Genomic DNA, 20,451 nt, shown 5'->3' on the forward strand with positions numbered 1-20,451 from the left:
TGGTTGGTGTAACCTAGGGAAGAGAAAGAGATGATAAGTTAGAGGTTGTTCGGGAACAGATGGGAGAGTGGAAATGGATTTAAATTTATTTTAAACAAGCTAACATGCCGGAAAGACAAAAGAGAAACAAGATTTCCCTGTCTTCTCTCTCGTGTGTGTAGTGTGGGTCGGTGTTTGTGTCACAGTAAATCAAAAACATCTACCAGTACACAAACTCATCACATTACAACCACCATTCATCTTGCACACCATGAACACACAAACAACACTGTTGGCATTACAGCGCAAATACAGGACTGTGGCATGGGCGTTCTTGTTTGCAGTGGACACTGGAAACGAGTAAAAACACATAAACACAAACACAGAATGTAGAGAGCATTTGTTATAGCAAAGGAAGGCTGCTTCAAAGGGCGGAGATTACAAACAGAGACAGAGGCCTAAAGCTGACTCCTGCCCCACCAGCGGTGTAAACTTAAAAACACTGTCTGCAGAGTTTACAGGGCTCACTGTGGATCCTGACTTATCACACACACACACCCCACCAACAAACCACACCACACACACACACCCACACACACACGTTACGCACGCACACCACCACACTCAGTGGATGAAGTGTCAGATGCAGAGCCAAAGGGAATCACATAGAATCATCACCACAGATAAAAAAGGAACTGTTTTTATAAGTGTAACGTTCACTGTTTCATTACAGGAAGTAGTCCTCGATTGTGGTGATTCACCCAAATTACAAAAACGTGTTTGGTTATTGAAAGATTACGTTATTTGCTAAGGTTTGACATATTTTTGGCTGAGATTTCTGCACTTCGCTTGAGAAAAACGATTTGTTGGGGATATGGAATGTATTTAATGTAGAATAATCATCACAAAAATATCCACAACAAGAAATAGAGTACTGTACTGCCAAACAGCTTAAGTACAATCTGAAACATAGTCAATTAACAATTTGTTGATAGACCAAAAAACAATTTCGATAACTGGAAGCATTGTTTTCAATCACTGTATTAAAGCAAAATCCAATTATTCTCTGGTTATTTCCGCAATCTAAAAGATGAGGGATTTGTGTCTTTTCCTTCAAACTCACTTTGTTTGGTTGGTATAGAACCAAGGGGGTAAACCAACCGCCGCAAAGCATCTAGCTCTGATTCGCCATTTATTATGCTAGTAAGCCTCACCCCACGTTAGACATCCCTTTGACAGCCATTCATTTGACGCCGATTGACGCTAAAAACTTTACTCTGAAGCGTTTTTAAAAGCTTAGTGTTCCATGTTCCCAAATAACATGATTCCTACACTTCCATAAGCACATTATAGACTTGATGAGACTCTTTCAAGCCAATTTGTCCAACAACACTTTCTGTTAAACAAGGTTGAAATCAAGCGGGATATTTGTAAGTTATGGGTCCCTCAGTCATTTTCTTTTAGTACTTTAAAATCTCCTTATAAAGGTCCTTGAGAAAATGTTTTACTGTAACTGTTTTCACAGTTTAGTGATTTCGAGTACTTTTCTTGAATTGGCAATGCACTTAAAAAGGCAGACACCGTGGGTTCCTGCTTATAAAAGGCACACCATAATGGTTGAGATAACGTATTCAAAATGGAACCTGTATCAACACAATCTTCACGTCAAGTTCCCTGTCTGTTTGGCTCATAGATGATGATACTGAGTGTGAACAACACAACAGGAGACAAACTGTCAATTCTCTGTCTATCCCTAGCCCATTCCCTGCTCCCCTTCACCGTAGTTACGGCCTGCAGGAGACCAATTCCTGCAGTGGATTAAGTGATACCTAAATGTTGACATCCCTATATGGCTGAGCTGCTTTTCCAGCAACATACAATCATCAAGCGGGACGAAATGCAGCGGCAAGGCAGATGAAGTCATCATTTAAACATGAAATCAGAGGTTACGAGTGCGCAGAGATATCATAAAGCAATTTGAACAGAATCATCATTTAGAAACACGGGGCAGCAGTGTGTATTAAGACTGCCTAAACCGAGACCAAGTCATTGCCAAGCCAGAATGTATTCAGACCAAGACAAGACAAGACTTTGAGTGGTTGGGGATGCAAGACCAAGACCGACCAGGAGAGTCCCTGTTACTGCATGACGTGATGAAATGTGAAAAGTGCTAACATAGGCATTCCTCAAATGATCTGAAAGATCCACATTCCCTTAAAGAAAAACTACTAGAGTGGTAATGGTTCTTCACTAAACATGCAAAAACACTGCACGCTCACGTGAACTACTGTATATACATCGTGTAAACTGTACGCATCAGCAGCTTGGACGGCTAATCCACGGAGGTAAGAGTGGGAACGCACAGCAAGAAAGCAAAGACTGATAAACCTCATGACAGATTGAAGCAAACAACGGAACCGTGTGCTGCATCTGTAAGCTGGGAGTTGGCTCTTTACACAAGCAGAGTATGAGCTGTACTAGTATTCACAATACAATATTAGTTTATCTTTTTTCAGTACACCAAAAATCCAAGAAAAGGTGGCCAGAAAGAAATGAGGAAACAGGCGAGACCAGGATCAGTCAGGTCGTAGCGTCTCAGGTAACTGCGTTGAGCGTTAGTCATATTTTGGAGTGTAGCCATCAGGGCTCACTTAATTTCTTATGAATCAGCTAATTTTAACAAGTGTTCAAAAGTATATTTTGGGGCTTGATTGTAAACAACTTAAAAATAATAAATGTGTTTAAAAGCATATAATATATATATAATATATATATATATATAATATATATTTATATATATATATAGTGGTGCTTAGTGTTTCATGTCATTTAAGCAACTGCATTGAATCCTCACAAACGCAGTCAAGCTTTTCACACCGGAGAGTTTGTCTTGGAGCGAAGCGTACTGAAGTGAGAGTCAGACTCTAAGCACCAAAAGTCACACCAAAAAGTACAACTTAAATTCTCTATGCCCTTCCAGCGCAGCCCAGCAGGACTTCATACTGAGATGGTCGTCTCATTTTCTATTTTGTCCCTCCTGGCCTCTTAGTTCCTTCCTTGTTCTATATCTCTTCCTGTTGCCAAGTTGGCCAGAAGTGATCTATAATATAGTCCTTCAGCTTGCTCTGTGCTGCTCTCACTTCTGCTAAATGTGAGACAAGAGTGAGTCCTGTGCAGAGAGAAATGAGTAACCTGAGCACCATGTACCTATATCCCACACTCTGCCTGCCACTGACAGGGGTGACACACACACACGCACCGCACAACACCACACCAACAACACACACACACACACACACACACACACACACACACACACACACACACACACACACACACAACAGGCTTATACAATGGACAAGGCAGTTCAAATGAGTCCAGAGCTGTGGTTGGTGGATACGGGCAGAGCGAGAGTGTCCCTGAAAGGCTAAATGAAGAGAGGCAGAGCGGCCCTGACGTCCTGTCGCTTGACGATACCCAGACAAACAGCCAGTCATGAACTTACCCATCATAGCTAGTTCATGGAGGACCTCACCATCTATGAACTAAGATAGGGCTATCTAGATGTCACACCAATAGACTCCTTATACCAGCTTTCTCTCTCACTTTACAACTTCTCCACGTAGCCACTGGGATTTAAACCAATTACCAATCGCTCCTGAGCCTCACTGAGCTTTTCTATTAATAATCTAATAAAAATGCTTAACTTTCCACTTCCTTTTCTGGTTACTAATTGTTATAAAAGTGTTCAAATGCAAAGAGGTTAACGATCTTCAAATGGCAACGCCTCAGAGAGGTACAGAAGTGCTAATTTAGTCCTAAATTATGAAGGTTGTGAGTTGTAGGATCCACTTCACACATCCACCATTCTTGCCATCAAATCCAATCATGGTTGAAGTTGCTACAAAACCCCAATCATCATCGGTCAAGTGGGAACATAATAGGCTGCAACTAAGCTATTTTCATTATCGACGATTGTTGTTTACTTCTCGATCAATCAATTAATCATTTGTCTAACGAAAACATCACAAAATTGGGAAAATTGTCAATCCCTGTCTGTGTCGTCTTCAAATGTCTTTTCCTTACTTTGAAAAACATATTTGTTTACAATGATATACAAATACTAAGTTCCAGAGTCCTTAGATGCTCTAGACGATCCTAAATGACTGTAAAAAACGTTGTTCTTGTTGAAGTTCAAACAGGAACTTATTCATCTTCTGCTATCATGTGTACTGTGCTAGGTACTAAATCGTCCTCTGGTACGGATGTTTATGCTTACTCATGTAAATGGGCACAGAAACAATGAAGTGTGTGGTTTTAAGGGATGGTTAGTTCATTTTCTTGAGTCTTGGCGGACACCGTGAGTTACCAAGCAACCAACGGGGACTCCAGCATGTCACGTGGATTAAGCAAACAGGGCAGGCTGATAGGGCAGGGGTAGGTTTTGTTTTAACATAGGGGGGGGCCACACATTATAAACCGGTGCTCTGGGGGTTGTGGCCCTACAATGTTTCAGCGTGCACACACTCTCTCTGCATTTTAAGAAACAAATCTGTAAAATAAACAGAAAACTTCTGGCAGCACCTCTTAACCTGGACTTCGCCTGTAAAACAAATATAAGTGTAGCACAGTTAAAATACAGAAACATTTACGGTAGGCTAAAACATCCTATAATACGTAGCTGTCTCCGTTAGTGAGCTTTGAAAACATTTGAAAAGTGTCACTAAAGTCGTGAAAAGGGACATTATGGACTTTGTTTCAAAACAATCATACTTTTGAGGGGGACAAATCTACATCTTCTAAATATTGGTGGGGACCTGTCCTCTGCATCCCCCATTAAAGCTATGCCTATGGGTGGAGCCAGGCTAGCTTTTTCCTCCTGTTTCCATTCTTTCTAAGATTAACTGGCTGCAGCTCATATTGGAAGGGACAGAATGAAGCAAGAGAGCACATAGCGTATTTTCAAAATGGGTAACTCAAAGACTCAAAGCTATGGAATGACAACCAGCCTGAGGTGGAGTCATCAGAGCCTTGTTGGGCATTAAAAGCTCTGTATCCCAAATATAAGGCCTCCACTAATATTGCTGCTGAGGGATTTATTTTCTTCCTGTTGGGCCTAAGAGAAAGACCCATCTCTCATCTCTCTCTCGCACATATTCAAACTTACTTTCTAAGTGTTGGACCAAAGGAAATACATTGCAGTAAAAAAAGAGCAAGATCCGTCTTGCCAGATATAACCTATCCTGTCTGGCAAATTGAACTCTGACTGATAGGACTAAATGCTGTGACAGTAATTGTTGGTCCATGAAGAAGATTTCTCACTTATCGTTCTTTGTTTCAGTGGATGCTGAATGGCTCTGTCTTAGGATCATCATCATTCACCATTCCTTGCAGTTAGGCTCTGTTATACCTCCATTAACTGAATCATGTTGTCATTTGTCAGTGCGACTGACCGCCTGTGGAGGCGGCACAATCAAGTAGACTTACAGAGAGACGACCACGTGTTGAATCTCTCCATTTCTCAACTACATTTTTTTCTCCCACGTTTCCATCTCCTGTAGCTGGTTTGGCATAGTGTCCTCTCTGTTGGGTGTAATTGTAACTCTGTACCCTTCCTCCAACTCCCACTACATGTCCCCAGGTGATGGGAAACATTACACATCCAGTAGTTGTGAGGGGAGGGTAATTCCCTGTCTCTGATCTCCTTTGTGCAAACTGGTACCACAATACAAGTAGTATACAGTACATGTGTGAGTGGGTATCAGGCCAGGGGATGTTAAACAATGTTGTGTAGGCAAGCATTTTCAAAACAATTAATGTAAGTGGATTAGTACAGCTTGGACAAAAAAGTACATTGGTGCAGTGCCACATTATGTAATAATAATATTAGTGACTATTTCTGCAGGCTAGAGAATGAGATATACGAACTGGCAAGGTAAACGGGGAGCCATTGCAACACATTTAGAAATAGAGATTCTTATTCGCAGCATTGTGTTTCCTAAAAACCTATCATCATGTGCAAATCCGCCCAATCTTTCAGAAAGGAGGAACAACAAGCGTTTGCCTAGTTTTCTCATAGGAAGTACAAGTCATCTGAGTGGGCAAAGACCACAACACTTTGAGTAATGTTTCTCCTGCTAATGCTTACCTATCAGAGTGTCTTCCATATGAAACAATATAAGCAATATTAAAAAAAGGGCAGACCATCAGCATGTGAATTTTGTGTACCCAATGCTGCCATTTTGGCAGATCCTTTTGCAAAAAAGGATTCAAAAGCTTCATGCGTAAATAAAGGTTAAAATAAACACAAAACAATATCCACCAATTGAGTCAATCCAATTGGATCCCAAGACTATTTATCCAAGAAGTCTGTATTCCCATAAGTGTAAGTCACAGTGTGTCACTTCTTCCAATGTATGGAAAACAATGGACCCGAGGAGATATTGTGACATTGCCTCATCCAAATCACCCCACTGTGGGAAATCTTGCTGATCTGAAATGATTCTACATGCATGCAGTGGTTTTTCTATCATAAACCAAGCCATTTTGGGCACCACGTAAGCCAAATGAATGTTAATAAATGAATAATGATTAATAATGATTGTGAGTGGTCACCGGGGAATTCTTTAGCAAGCATAGTCTTTAAGATTATTTTTTGTGGCATTTTTAGGCCTTATTTGACATAGAGATGAAGAAAGTAAAGGGGAGAGAAGGAGGGAAATGACTGCAGCGAAGGGCACAGGTGGAGTTGAACCCAGGCCCCTGCTCGGGGGAGTACAATCTGCTATCTATGGTTGCCCACTCTACCAACTGAGCTATCCGAAGTCCTGTCTTTAAGCTTTTTAATTGTATTTTATGTAAATTGCTCCACCGTTTGCAACATTTGGGAACAAATTGGTAATAAGAATGGTCCACCAATGATGTGATTGCATTTTTTTTTATGAGATTTCTTGAGAAGGACCCCTGATTGCCCGCAAATATCAGCCCCTAAGTCTGTCTATAAGGTTTAAAACACTTATAGAGGAGTTATGCAGAGTTTCCTAAGTCCCCCAGCAGCAGCAGCAGCATCAGCAGCAGCGGCAGCGCGGCTCCGGTACGCAATTAGCTCTTGCTTTCAATCACAAGCTACAGCATTATCAAAGGTTCATAAGCCCTCCTCACTCAAACGCACACCCTGAAAACACCAGGGCGGGCTGACCGTGGAGATGACAGGAGAGGACAAGACTATTTAAAAGACTCAACCTCACATGTTTGAGCAATACGTAGTCTGATCCACAAATGTTGTTTGGTCCTAATGTAGGCCAATTAAAGGCTGAAACGGATTCACAACAACAAGTGTAAGGCATTTACAACATGAGGAAAGAAGGAGAGGAAATGATGGGTTGGGTGCCAAGTGATAGAGTATCAAAATCCTCTCTGTGTGCGGTCAAATCCATTACCTTCTGGTCTGACAAGAGAAGAACATCAAATGATCCCAATATCTCATCTCAGCTTAGCCACAACAACAACAACAACTATCCACAGCTGCGAATATTGATTTGCCGATGGGTGTATAAGTGACTTTAAACAAGATAAGGTTGGCTACGAACAGCCGTGATGATTTCAGCTGCACCATGTGCTTACCTGCCGAGAGAAGTAGACACAAAGGAAGCAACAGAGTTCCATTCTGTCGGAGTTAAGACTTTCACTGCAGTCTAATGTCCATGTTAACAAACGAGTCGTCAAATCTTTTTTCTTCTTTTTTTTTTTACAAAAGATACTGTATATTTCAAGAGTTTTATGAAATATTCTCAAATATCTTAATTAAGGTTGCAAACTCTAGGAAAAAATTGAAAAAAAAAATTTATAGAAAAAAGGGCTTTTTAATATATATAGTATCTGTAGTTTCAACATGTTGAAATTTTTCCCAAATTAAAACTAAATGGAAATACAGAGAGGAATCAGAGATGGAGGATAGTTGATGAGTTTAATGTCCACCGTTTAACCTAACAGCTGTCATATAGGCAGCATTGCCATGGAGTCGGCCAATAGAGGAGTGAAGATGTGGTTGTTGTCGGCAACCAAAGAACCAGAGAGTTAGTGGAAGGAGAAGGGTAGACACTACACAACGTGATGGCCAAAGAAACATGCATGCGCACCGCACATACACACACACACACAGTCTAAGCAAACAACCCAGTGGAACAACACTGCAGTGAGTCAGAGCCTGCATGATCACATAGTAACTATCAGCACACACACACACGACGAAAAAAAACACTGATCTACACGGACACAACTCTGAGACTTTTGTAAACACAAGTCACCGTGCTGAAAACGTGACACAATACAACAGACAGTGCTTCATACTATTGTGATAGCAGCATGAACTAGTGTGGCATGTAGCCTTTCAGTTTAGTTTGGCAGGACTGATTATCTGGGTGCTCTCCTTAGCATGTATACGTTGCAGCAGTTCAGAGTGTACACCAGGACCGATAGCAGCTGTTTTCAATCCACTTTTAAAACATGCTGTAACTTCAGAGGAAACAGGCGAGGTAAGAATCATTGCGCGCATGGAAAAATCAACTTACAATAAAAACTCTCAGAGTGATCAGTGCTGGTCTGTGTTTACACTTGCACTCGTTATACTAGATCATCCTTTAGACTGTCTTGATATGAGACAAACAGTATTATTACTATTATAAGGCTTTAGGTGCAGCGCCCAGCTATTTTAGGCACCCTAAGCAGACTGAATGTAAAATTATGTGAGGCATACATCACAGACATAAACAATTGTAGTCGTGTTCGCCCAGGGACTTTTTTTAACAAGTCTTGTTCTTAAGCTTTTTGAGCCTATTTTATGTACTATCTGCTCGCTATTCCAAAGTTTTAGACACAGATATGGTAATAATAATGGTCCGAAAGTAACAACCAAGTAAGAACCCCTAAACCCACAGCCAAAATAAATGCAACTAAAAGTGAAACAATGATAATGCTGTAACTGTTAACTAACAACTTTGCCAAAAAGTGTTGTTTTAGCTTTCTTTCATTAAGGAGGATTATCCTTATTTTCTCTATCCACCTTACAAATGAGTATCTTTGAGTTTTTTTAAAAGTTGACAAAAAACTATTATTCACATTAGGCTCCAGTAACTTCTGATGGGCAATTGTCATATTTGTTCTCATTTTGCAGACAAAACTGTTAAAAAAAAGTTATTGGAGAAGTGAATGAATGAGGAAAAAAAAAGATTTATAATAGTAGTTGCAGCCGTGCAACATATCTCTAGGTAGCACATACCCATGGTGGTGTGGAATTGATTATAGAGGTAGGACAGACATTCCTGTGTCCCAAGTCTTAAATTTCTACCATGCTGAATAAGTAGATGGGGTGCAGGGGGCAGTCAATAATTTAAGGGATCCACGGATGTGGGAGGATGGCACTATAACAGTTGTAGTAGATAAAGTGGGCCAAATAGCTTAGATGTCAGAGGTAGCTCATCTATCCTCTTACTGCATGTCAAACGCAGGGATGCAGCGATGTTTACCTGTGTTTTATTTGTGAAACTTATTGTATATTAGCTCTACGCTGAATTCAATCTCCATTTATATTGTTTACATACGTGCTGTCATCGTCAAAACGACACTTACGTTACGTAACATAAAGAGGAGCGTGAAGAATGCTATAATGTGTTTTCTCTTGTAAATAAATCCATGATACCTTACTGAGTTTACACTTTGTATTTGTACATACTAACCATATAAAAGTCAACAGGTTGATAGCAAGTTTTTGCAAAATTGTGGACAAGTCTGTTTTTATTCATATCCAATTAATACAAAGGTGAAAAACAGATAAAGTCGTGGGCTCTTTTGTAGTACTGCTGCGACGAGCTCTGTCTTGTCCTAGTAAGCCTTTAAAGCATAAAGCCACCGAACCTGGCTTCATCTACCAGTCGACCATTATGTCCTACTTCCAACAAACCCCCACACCAATACATCTCCATAGAGTGGCCCCTAGGCCTAGTAGGTAGGAGGTCTGCTCAGCATAAATACAATATTCAAGCATCCATATTCAGTACCAAGAAGAGACAGAGGGGTGGCTTTACCATGCTCCCGTCTGTCCTCGAGTGGACACTTTCCGGATGCAGTGTTTTGTGGGGGCCTTCCTGCTCGTCTTCTTGCTGTCAGAGGACTCCTCCGCTCTACACCGGAACCTGGCGACAAGCCCCCACCCATCTGGGGCATGGACCCACAAAGCCGCTGGACACGTGCCCTTTCCGCTCCTGCGAGGGGAGATACACCCTCGCGGGTTAGCCTTGCGGGCCCCCCCCCCCCGGCTTCCCAGCCGCTTCCCTTCCTCTCGCGGAGACAAAGGATGTGTCAGCCGGCTGGAAGCGTCTCTCATCGACTGTAACTCTCACTGTTCTCTCTGTTACAAAGAAAGCTTCTGTGTTTTAGTCCCGGAAGATGTGTGTGTGGGCGTGGGTAAACGCACGCGGGATGGAGCATGTCGCTGTCGGCCACATGGGATGGGTCTCCACAGCTTGCTAGCATATAAACCCCCCTTTAGATCCCTGCTCGGTGATGGTTGTGGCTCCAGCCAGCACGGCCAGTCCAGATCTGAGGCGTACAGAGCCCCGCCTCAGCCATCCGTTCCACAGCGGGTACATGTCCGTGGCAGGGCACCCTCAGCGGCTGCACTTACACAAACACGGCATAGGAGTCAGTTGAACAAAAAAACAAAAATCAAACCACTCTAATTGTTTTTCGTCCAATAGACTTTGATGCCTAATGCCTACTTTATTTTTAAGAGGATCTAACCACACAGATGATCAATAAAAACCTGCAACGCTACTCAGGGGGGTGACCCAGCACGATATCAGACCGGGAGAGGCTGTAGTCCACAGAAACAGACCTGCCTTGTTCGTCCCGTCATATCATGACTGGTTCATTTGTCTGGTGAATAGTGACATGGACGCTATGGCTACTACATGGCCGCATACTGTGAGCTTTTGTAAATGTCGATTGGGCAGCATTTGTTCATCGACGATAACCACGTTCTAAATATTGCCATTTTATGTCCCAATGATGCGGCTACGGTCTTGAGTAAGTGCGTAGCTTGTCTTAGATGCAACTGAAGCGAAAAAAGCCGTACAGGTGAGCCAGACGAAATGATTTGGATTCAATATGTACGGATCAATGGTTGCCTCGCACCATAATATCGGAAAAAACTCATGAAAAGATCTACCCCCATCGTATTGACTAGCAACATGAAGCGAAGAGAAGAGACAGAATCGGGAGAAGGGGAAGAGAAGGGTGAGCTTCCTTTAAATTGTTGCTCTTTTAATGTAAGAAGATCTGGAGAGTGGAAGGAATGAGAAGTGATAAAGTACAAGGAGAAGGAGGGAACATGAGAAGAGAAGAGAAGGGACGAAGAGAATTTTAAGAGAAGGGTCTAAAGAAGAGGAAGGAAGGAGGAAGGGAAAAGGGCATAAGAAAAGAGAAGAGAACAGACAGTTAAAAAATGAGTTCTAAAGAGAGAAAATCTAAGGCTTAAATTGATGGTGAGTATAAGAGATAATTCGAACGTGTTTGAAATTCGGAGTCAAGACAGATGAAGGCATGATAAGGGGATGAGAATGAGTGAGAAAGAAAATGTAAGGGAACAGACTTTTATGAAGATTAAAAGAGAATTAAGAGTAATTGATATTGAGAGAAGGGAACTTTCGTGGGGTGAAAATTTTGCGTGAGAAAAGAAATGCTGAAGAGAATCAAACAAGAGAGAGTGTTGAGAAGGAAACTAAAAAATAGGATGAATTAAGGAGATAGTAAAAAGAGGATAGAGAGGAATCATTTCGAATGAGAAAAGAGTGTGTTTTAAACTAAATAGATAATAGAGAAGAGTAATTGTTCCCCGGAGAAAGTATGAACGAAACGAGGTCAGTTAACGTTAACAATAACAGAAGAAGGATTAGGAGGATATCCTTTTAGTCTAAGAAGTTTATGGAGATAATCAATGGACTCTAAAGGGAATGATAAGGTTGTAAGAAGAAGGAGAAAATGAATGAATATAAGAAAACGAAGAATGACTAAATAGAGATTAATATTGAGAAGAGAACGGCAATGGGAGAAGAAGAATGAGCGGAATGTTTTCGAGTAATGATGGGAAGGGTATTTTTTTTTTGTCTGACGCGTCCAATGAGAAGGATTGAAGAGTAAGAGTACAGTTGTAAGGGGGAAAGAATTCAAGAGGCGGAATTTGTTTTGAGCGAATGAAATGAGAACCCCAAGAACTTGAATGTGTGGGAAGTGGAAGAGAAGGAGCATGTATGAGACGAGGATCCTCGTATCGATAATTGACCCTACGCGTTCACGCACCGAAGAAACCACATCCACATACTCGTAACCATAAATCCAAGGAAATAGAACTAATATCTTATTATTTAAAGTCACTAATGTGACAGATACCGAAAACATGTAAATGAGTTTTTGATGTTTGTGTTTCAACAAAACAAAATTGAAACAAACCAGCATTAGGACAATCTACAATTAAAAAACAAACGATTGTATTCAGAACCCGGCGTGCCACCACAGGTTCCACATACTGCAATAAAGACAGGGATTTAAGGACTTCTGTAATAAGACAATTCTTAACACACAATTAAGATGTACGGTTGTTTCATGTTGTTGGGGGAGTGGAAATGTGGTCTGCCTGAAGGACAGTTCTTAAACCAGTTCCTACCGACGGGTCGCGCGGGAGTATGTTGGCAGACGACTACTGATGGGTTCGGCGTCCGCTCGGGAGAGAAGACGGCAATAATAAGGGGTGGAACATGCCTGACCCGCCTGCACTTCACCTCACGTGTAAAGATGTGGGGTTTGATTCGCCTGTCGTCCCTCCTGAACTATCCACTAAAACGCCACGTGCGTACGCCGCCACTCTTCATCGCCGCCGTGCGCATTCACTTGTTCGCTGTTCCCCGGCTGGTTTGTGCGCGACTGGGGCCGTAGCCGATGCCGCTATCAGCGTTTGCCATGCACTCCCGTGCAAACATGTCAAACACTCCGACGGTTAAACTCACAAATCCAGTGACAAGGTATGCGCGGCTCACTCCAAGACGTCATTGATGTGGATATTACCTAAAATTGTGATAAATTATATGAGATCACACACTCCACCCCCCCCCCAAAATTCTAAATTTCGTTTGATTTGACAACTTCTCCTGAGCTATTTGGACTGCTTCTGTCTTGAGTGTTTATGTGTGTCTTTGCTAAATTGTACATATCTGATTTTTGTGTTTGTGCTTTGCGTAGTGGCACTTTGTTTGTTTTTAACGCTGCATTCTTCTTGTTTTATCTTTTTTCATTTTTTGTTTTTACAGTTATGCCTATAAGATTTAATAGTGGAGGGTATCATCTTACATTTCATTCACAATTGTGTATTCCTGTCCATGGTGCAAACTGTTTTAGTCTTTGTAATGCCCTCCTGTTGTGTGTTATCTTCGGGTCAAATTTTGACCCCTTTTAATAATATGTCGATATCATAGGAAAATATTCTTTTTACAACCTAATTTCCACAGTAAAACAAGTAAAGAGCCCATGCAACGCCCTTTGCAAATAAAACACCTTTCATGAATTTCAAAGTGTAAATTGACTATTGGTTTCAAATCAGTATTCCTGAACAAACCATATCTCATCTCCAACACCGCCTCCCTGATATGAAATCTATTTAGTTCGAATTCATTTCATTAAGTTCTGCGGTTATCACCTCGAACAATTATTAGTCAAATACCATGTTAAATGCTATACCAATTGATGAGGGTTACTGACATTCGAGTATACAAAAAGTAGCGTACAAAACTAGCTGGTAGTCAACCGTTGGGTGTGGTATTGAAACAAAAGAAAAGATAAGTTGAGATTGAAAATGTCATTTATATGTCAAACAAATAAGGTGTTTGTAAAAAAGTGTGGATCTTTTGTTGACTCTGGGTTAGGGGAAACACTTAAGGAGTTTAAAATATAGACAAATAGCATTGCAATTAGAACTAAAAGTGGTGTCTTTGTAAAGCAAATCATTATTTTAACAGGGGAAAACACAACAGACACACAGAAAGTTGGTTGGGTATGGTTAAATCATAAACAATCTTATCATTTAAAAATAAAAAATATATGTTATTAGATTAACTCTCTAGCACTTTTGTGATCGGTTGTAAAAATACGTTTTCCGAAAAGGTATGTGGATTTAGATTTTCCCCGTTGCAAACAGAATTAATTAATATGTATTTCAAAGTATTACGAAAATATTTATAATTTCACAGGTTTTTTACCTAAATAAAATAATGTGTTTTAATTATATTTAGACACTGTTTATTCCTATTTATATTACCAGTCACACAGAATGCCGTAGAACTGGAAAAAAACAAACGTTAAACAACAGTACGGAAGACGTTTACCCACGGACCAGTTTGTCCCACTTTTTTTGATAGTTCCGACTCCCACAAATGAGAGGCTGACAGTCTGATTATTGGATCACAGCTGTGACCTTGATGGCTGCGCGTTCGTGGACTGATCGTGCCACTGTGTTCGCTGGTGAGAACGTAGTAGTTTAGGATCATGCACTCGAAGCTAGCCGCGGCTTGTACCCTGGTCGCCTGGCCAGGATGTAGCGACTGCGGGCCGTGCGGGTGTGCTGTCCTGGGGAGAGACGGACTGGTGTGGAGGGCTCATGAGGTCAAACTTCTGCAGCAACGGTCCTATGGTACCTGCCCGCGTCTGAACCAGGTGTTACAAAGGGAAAAACCCGACGAAGAAAAGATGTGCCATGCATGTTACAAGGGTTTCAATCGAATAAATGCCAACGTACGTAAGGTCAAATGGTGCATGGTAACGCTAACTGAGTGGCGATGGGGCCTCATAATCGTATCAACGGAAAGCTAACCGTCTCCCTTTTAAACAGCAGTGCGCGGGATCAACTCCCCTTTGAGGAAGTTAAGGCTGATGGCCTGTAACTATTGATCTTTGACAACAAATGTACCAATAAGCCACTTAGTCATGGATACACCACCTTGCGTCTTGTTGCAGAGTGGACGTCTTAACTAGTGACCAGTTATGGGAGTCTAAAGCGTTAAAGCCCACGGTAAAAGATTGAAGGACGGATGGTAAGGTACGAGCTACCGTCCCGTTTTCAGCCTTGGCCGTGAGCGATGACGGTAAGCCCAGTGGTCATGTTGTCAAACCTTAAGCCTATAATCAGTAGTTCTACACATCTTGTTTTGAGAAACTTGTGGTAGAATTTACGCAGCCGCTGTGAAATTCTTTCCCTCCCGTTTTCACAGAAGCATACATCGAGAGAACCAGGACATCACCATCAGGAGGAGTTTTTTTACACCGTTCCTGTAGGTTTTTACCCCATGCGCGTATTGTAAGAAAACGGATGCCTCTTAATCTAATCTGTGTTTGTTATGTTTTGATTCATGAATTCCTGTTTTTACTAAAAAAACTGTTTGTATCCTAACTAGTTCACAGGAATATGCAAGTGCCATGGAATGTAAGATTAAACAACAGGATATTGTAATCTAATCACACGCTACACCACATTCACAATTAAACCCGTGTCTTCATTCACTGGTTCTAAACCAAACAAACGTAAAGAAACTCTGATGCACGAAATCACGACTAACCCTACATAAATACATAATGAGCCACTAATAGAGAAATCATTTACACAACTAAACTTAGGGACAGGAACCGGTTAAGAATACCTATAGTTACCCTATGACTTGTGCGCCGTGAAAAACAGATCGACCAGATGGCATCAGGAAGCTTGTATGTGGGTCGTTCAAAAACATCGCAGTTAACAGAGACAGTAAAAGAATTCTATCTTGTTTTTCTCGGTCTGTTGTGTTTTTTATTGATTTGAATTTCTCTCAAAGAGTGGACACATAGCAAAGCAATATAATGATTTCTCGAGACCAGTAAGTTACTTTTCCGTGGTGCTTGAGCGTTATGGCGCCAAAGCCTCACAGCTGAGTGCTTGACGACATAGTTTGTGAGTAAGAAACTTCTGTTTAAAGTCTTGTGGTAGCTGTGCCTAAGAAAAAAATGAAATTATATCACTCCCAATTTTGCATCGATGTATGGACGGATTGAGACGTTAGGTTATGCTAGGGGAAACTAACAGTAGGCACAGGCTAATACTGCATAACTAAAATGTTTAGTTAATATAAGTCAATTAAACTTAAAGTCAAATATGGTGAATGCAAGTTCTCCGGACTCTATACGGTAATTACTCTACATGGAACGTAAGTTGTGCTGTGTTTAGGATCATATGACACAATCCTTAAGCATATTTTTTTGACAGTTTGCTAGGGGGCTGTATAACGATGAGTAAGGGGCTTCTATTATATATATATATATATATATGGAAGCCTTTTATAAATTGTCGGTTTCAACATGGACAAATGTGTTTCTTTAAATGCTCAGATGTTTAAGTTATTGCTGTCAAGGTGACACCAAAATGAATGGGAGTCAATGGAATGCATATGCTAACGGAAGGTGGGGCTTGTTAGCCTAGACTCCCCATTAGGAGGAAACGCTTTCCGGTATGCGCTACGCTTCTTGGCAGTTACATCTGGTGCCATCTTTGTTGGTGAAGAAACTGGTGCACACTTGAAAACAGACAGTTCTCTGCATGCCTTTTGCACAGAAAACATTTTGAGCTGTCTATTATCTAAACAACAGGAATATATCAACTTGAGAAGCTGTTCTCTCTGCGTCTGACTTCTAGTTTTTCACAAGGCTATATGACAATAAATAATAAATGATACATAGCTGAATACAACTAAAATAATGCTACTTTTACATATATGAAATATATGTAATTTCCACAGCAGTCAATTGATTCAGTCCTCAGGATACTTTTGTGCACTGCCAAATACCATTTTACCCCTTATCAGCATATGTTGAGAACTATCCGCAAATTACAGAATTCAACCCATTTGGTGGCAGAGACAACTAAATTAAAAATAATTCAATCACAAAACACCAGAAATTGTGACATAGTATTGCACCAGGCTACTGGTCAGTGAGCCAACTTGAACAGAAAAATAGAGTAGACTTGACTTAGACTTTCTTTATTGATCCCTGGTTGGGTGATGACTTCCGCAAGGAAATTGAACATTCCCTCAGCACCAGTGTTGTACAAGTCCGGAGCCTACGAACCATGTCACTCGGTAGAATACGCAGCTGCGCGTCCGCGCGCGTCGTAGCGTCAGCCTGTAGGCACCCAGTATATTGCCATCCCGCGTGTGCAGCGTAGCCGTCCTGCCTCACCATGTGTCCAGCGGAAAACAAAGCAAAAGAAATACTTATTGTATAAAGTGTGAAAGTTTGGAGTCCAGTAATTTGAAATTTCTGTATGTAGTGACACCTTTCAAGTGATTTTTTTAATTATTTAAATGCAGTGGACCTAAGGGTGTGTTGCGTGTTGTAGGTTAGGTATGTGTTTTCCGGGGTGGTGTGTTTATGGTATGTCATGTTTATGCTTTGATGTGTATATGCATTTTAATTCTATATGATGTTATATTACTATATGTATATATGTTGTAGATATGTATATATGTATGTATGTGTGCTAATGCTATTTTTATTCGTTATGTATGTACTGTCGATTGTATTGTGTACTGTGTGTAGGATATGTAGTCTTATGTATATGTATTGTCCTCTGCCCTAACCTATGTTTCCTCCTCCCACTCTGTGAGGATGAGTAGGTTCGCTGTGCTAAGTTGTAGGTATTGATGGCAATTGATGGGACAAAGGTGCATAGTCTTGAGTCGGTTGGTCCCGCGCACTTGGGAAGGCAGCCTTCCAACTGAACGGACCGGTTCCTTGGGTGTCTGATGCACCGGTGTGGGCAGGGGTGACTGCAGTGGCTGGGAATTTTCAGTAATAGCCAGCTATGTTGTTCCAAGTCCTCTCTTGCACGCGTCACCCAATACTGTTTGAAACTGAAAGCATCGAACAATGTGCTCGGAGCAGAAACTAGTATCAAAAACAAGCCAGTACGTTTCGATTCAAACACTCAAATGCGGGGGAAGACCTTTTTCAATTGTGTTTTTGCATAAAAATATGCTTAGCTCTGTGTAGTCATCAATCAATGCAAATGTTCTAATTCTAAAAGTGATGTTCATACAACACGGGCCTTTATCTGTATTTGCAGTCATGGTGGCACACATGGTTTAGTAAAAGAAGGTTTCTAATATGGAAGTGCAGGGGAATACTGGTTTTGGGGGGATTAATCCCACTAAGGAGTTACGTTTACATGGCATGGGACTAGGGGGGTGAACTTTCTGTTGGATGTTTGTATAGGGGTATTTACCCAGTGTATTGGCTTCTGCTGGTGCGGTGTGAGTAATACTAGTTGGTAAGTGACCTTTACGGCATTCTAGTAGGGGGGGTTGCGTCGTCTGTTTTGCTTGTTGTTTGTCTTTCTTTTTTCTTCTTTTTCTTTGTGACGAGACGCGTCAACTCCACGTAGATGAGAGCAATGAAGCCATCACCGAGATTTGGGTTCAATTGGATGGACGAAGGACGACCGAGACGTCAGATTTTAAAAATAAAAAAAAAAAAACTAAAAGCTATCTCGAATGTAACATTGATGTGAACTGATGAGTGGGGAAGGGGGAAAACTAGTTTCTTTTTGTTATTTTTTTTTTATATTCAAAACCTCCTGAACACAGAACAATAAAAAAATCACAAAAGCAAAAACAATTTAGGTGGTAGTGCATTCGTTTCTTGTGTTGAAATCAAATCCATAATAAATGCATGAATCGTGATTTGACTTTTTTTTTTTTTTGTTACTATTTTAATGATTATATGCAAGTAATAGGACGTGCAAGGCAGCTCTTTGCTCGGTTGATGTGTGCTGCTTGCATACATGTTTGTATATAACTCTACCAACTGGGCGTCTGCCCTGTTGAAATTTCACTTCGAGGGGGCATCTGAATCCTTTCCACAATACGATACATAAAGAAAAATTAAACAGTGATAAATAAAATAAAATATGTGTAAGGTAAATATCTAGAAAAAAAATTCCACACTGTAAATGCATCAACAGTTACGTGTATCAATAAACCAAAGTAAAGCAGTATGTTTGGCTCTCTCAAAACTACATTAGGTGACGCCAACAGATAGAAAACAACTTTTTTCATTTCAAGCATTGCCATTGAAAAAAAGAGAGCAAAGAAAGACTAACACGGAATATCAGACGAGCTCTTCGGATGATGCCCTGCTTCCTGGTTGCTATGGCCTGCTGTGGAGCCTCTGAGGAGGTATGATTGAGATTTGAGCTGGCCTGTTGTGGCCTCTCTGAGTAGATATGTATAGTCAAGTGTTCTCGGTTTCAAGCAACTATAGGCATCGTCCATCGCGAAGTTTTCCACAAAATGTTGCCAACAATGATTTTGTGTTTTTTTAAAAGTTGCCCCCTGGCTACCAGGGGGATACTTTCAATAGTTAATTTCTGTATTGTTGCTCCCATCACACGCGGAATCACAATCGCACTCACGAGACAACTTTTTCCACCTCGACGGAAATCTCGTCACGTTTTAATCTCGCGAGATCTTGTAAAACGAGATCTCGTCACACCCTTACCAGCTAGCAATATATTAACCACAGTTTTTTATTATTATTACTGTGTCAAAGGTATACCGTAAACCACAAAGTCAAATATAAATGGAAACTGATGCTGCTGTTACTAGAATTGTCTGTGAAAGACTTTCTCATGTATAGGGCGGGGTATCGTTCAAAGAATTTCGATACTGATACCAATACTCTGACTTCAATACCCAATTTTATGAAAGCCATTAAAAAAACAAAAACAAATTATAACATCACACATTACGGCAAAAATCTTTTGATTTTTCCTGCCTGTCTCTACGGCATTATTAGAGCTCATTGGCTGACTGACGCCGATGAGATTTAATCCTTAGGTGTTGAACACTGGGAATGAATGAAGAGGATTTTATTAGGACTTTAGACATTTAGAGGCAATTCGGTCGGTGCCTAAGAAAGGTCAAATTCAATACCCAGCCCTACTCATGTTCTCATGTATCGGTTAACCCATTGTTTGCAGGTAACACCGTGAAGATTGGAGATATCTCTTACAAACTCAAAACACCCCGGAATCCCGAACTGGTTCCTGTCAAACACAGTATGTGATTTCCTCTTTTTAGAGATGTCTGGACAAAACATTAAATGTGAGGAAGACAGTTAGCAACAGATACAACAAAAGTTACTAAAACATTATTTTGTTTTGGGTTTGCTAGTTTCAGACTCCTTACCTCAGACAGTAGTTCAGCACCTACGATGGATTATGCAGAAAGACCTGTTGGGCCAGGATGTGTTTCTCATTGGCCCCCCAGGACCCCTGCGACGAGCCATAGCTATGCAGTACCTTGTGAGTACACAGAACACACACACACACACACACACACACAC

The 20,451-nt window shown here is 40.9% G+C and overlaps 1 protein-coding gene across 1 annotated transcript in view; it reads left to right on the forward strand.

Annotated features, from left to right (window-relative positions):
• The window catches only part of vwa8 (von Willebrand factor A domain containing 8), a 119,578-nt gene that overhangs the window by 2,903 nt on the left and 96,224 nt on the right, over nucleotides 1-20,451 (forward strand). The window contains exons 2-3 of the mRNA XM_032515259.1: nucleotides 20,087-20,164; nucleotides 20,280-20,410. Of these exons, the coding sequence (XP_032371150.1) occupies nucleotides 20,087-20,164; nucleotides 20,280-20,410 (209 nt within the window). The remainder of the gene's footprint in view (nucleotides 1-20,086; nucleotides 20,165-20,279; nucleotides 20,411-20,451) is intronic.

Source organism: Etheostoma spectabile, chromosome 5 (assembly GCF_008692095.1).
Source record: "Etheostoma spectabile isolate EspeVRDwgs_2016 chromosome 5, UIUC_Espe_1.0, whole genome shotgun sequence".
NCBI classification, from domain to species: domain Eukaryota; kingdom Metazoa; phylum Chordata; class Actinopteri; order Perciformes; family Percidae; genus Etheostoma; species Etheostoma spectabile.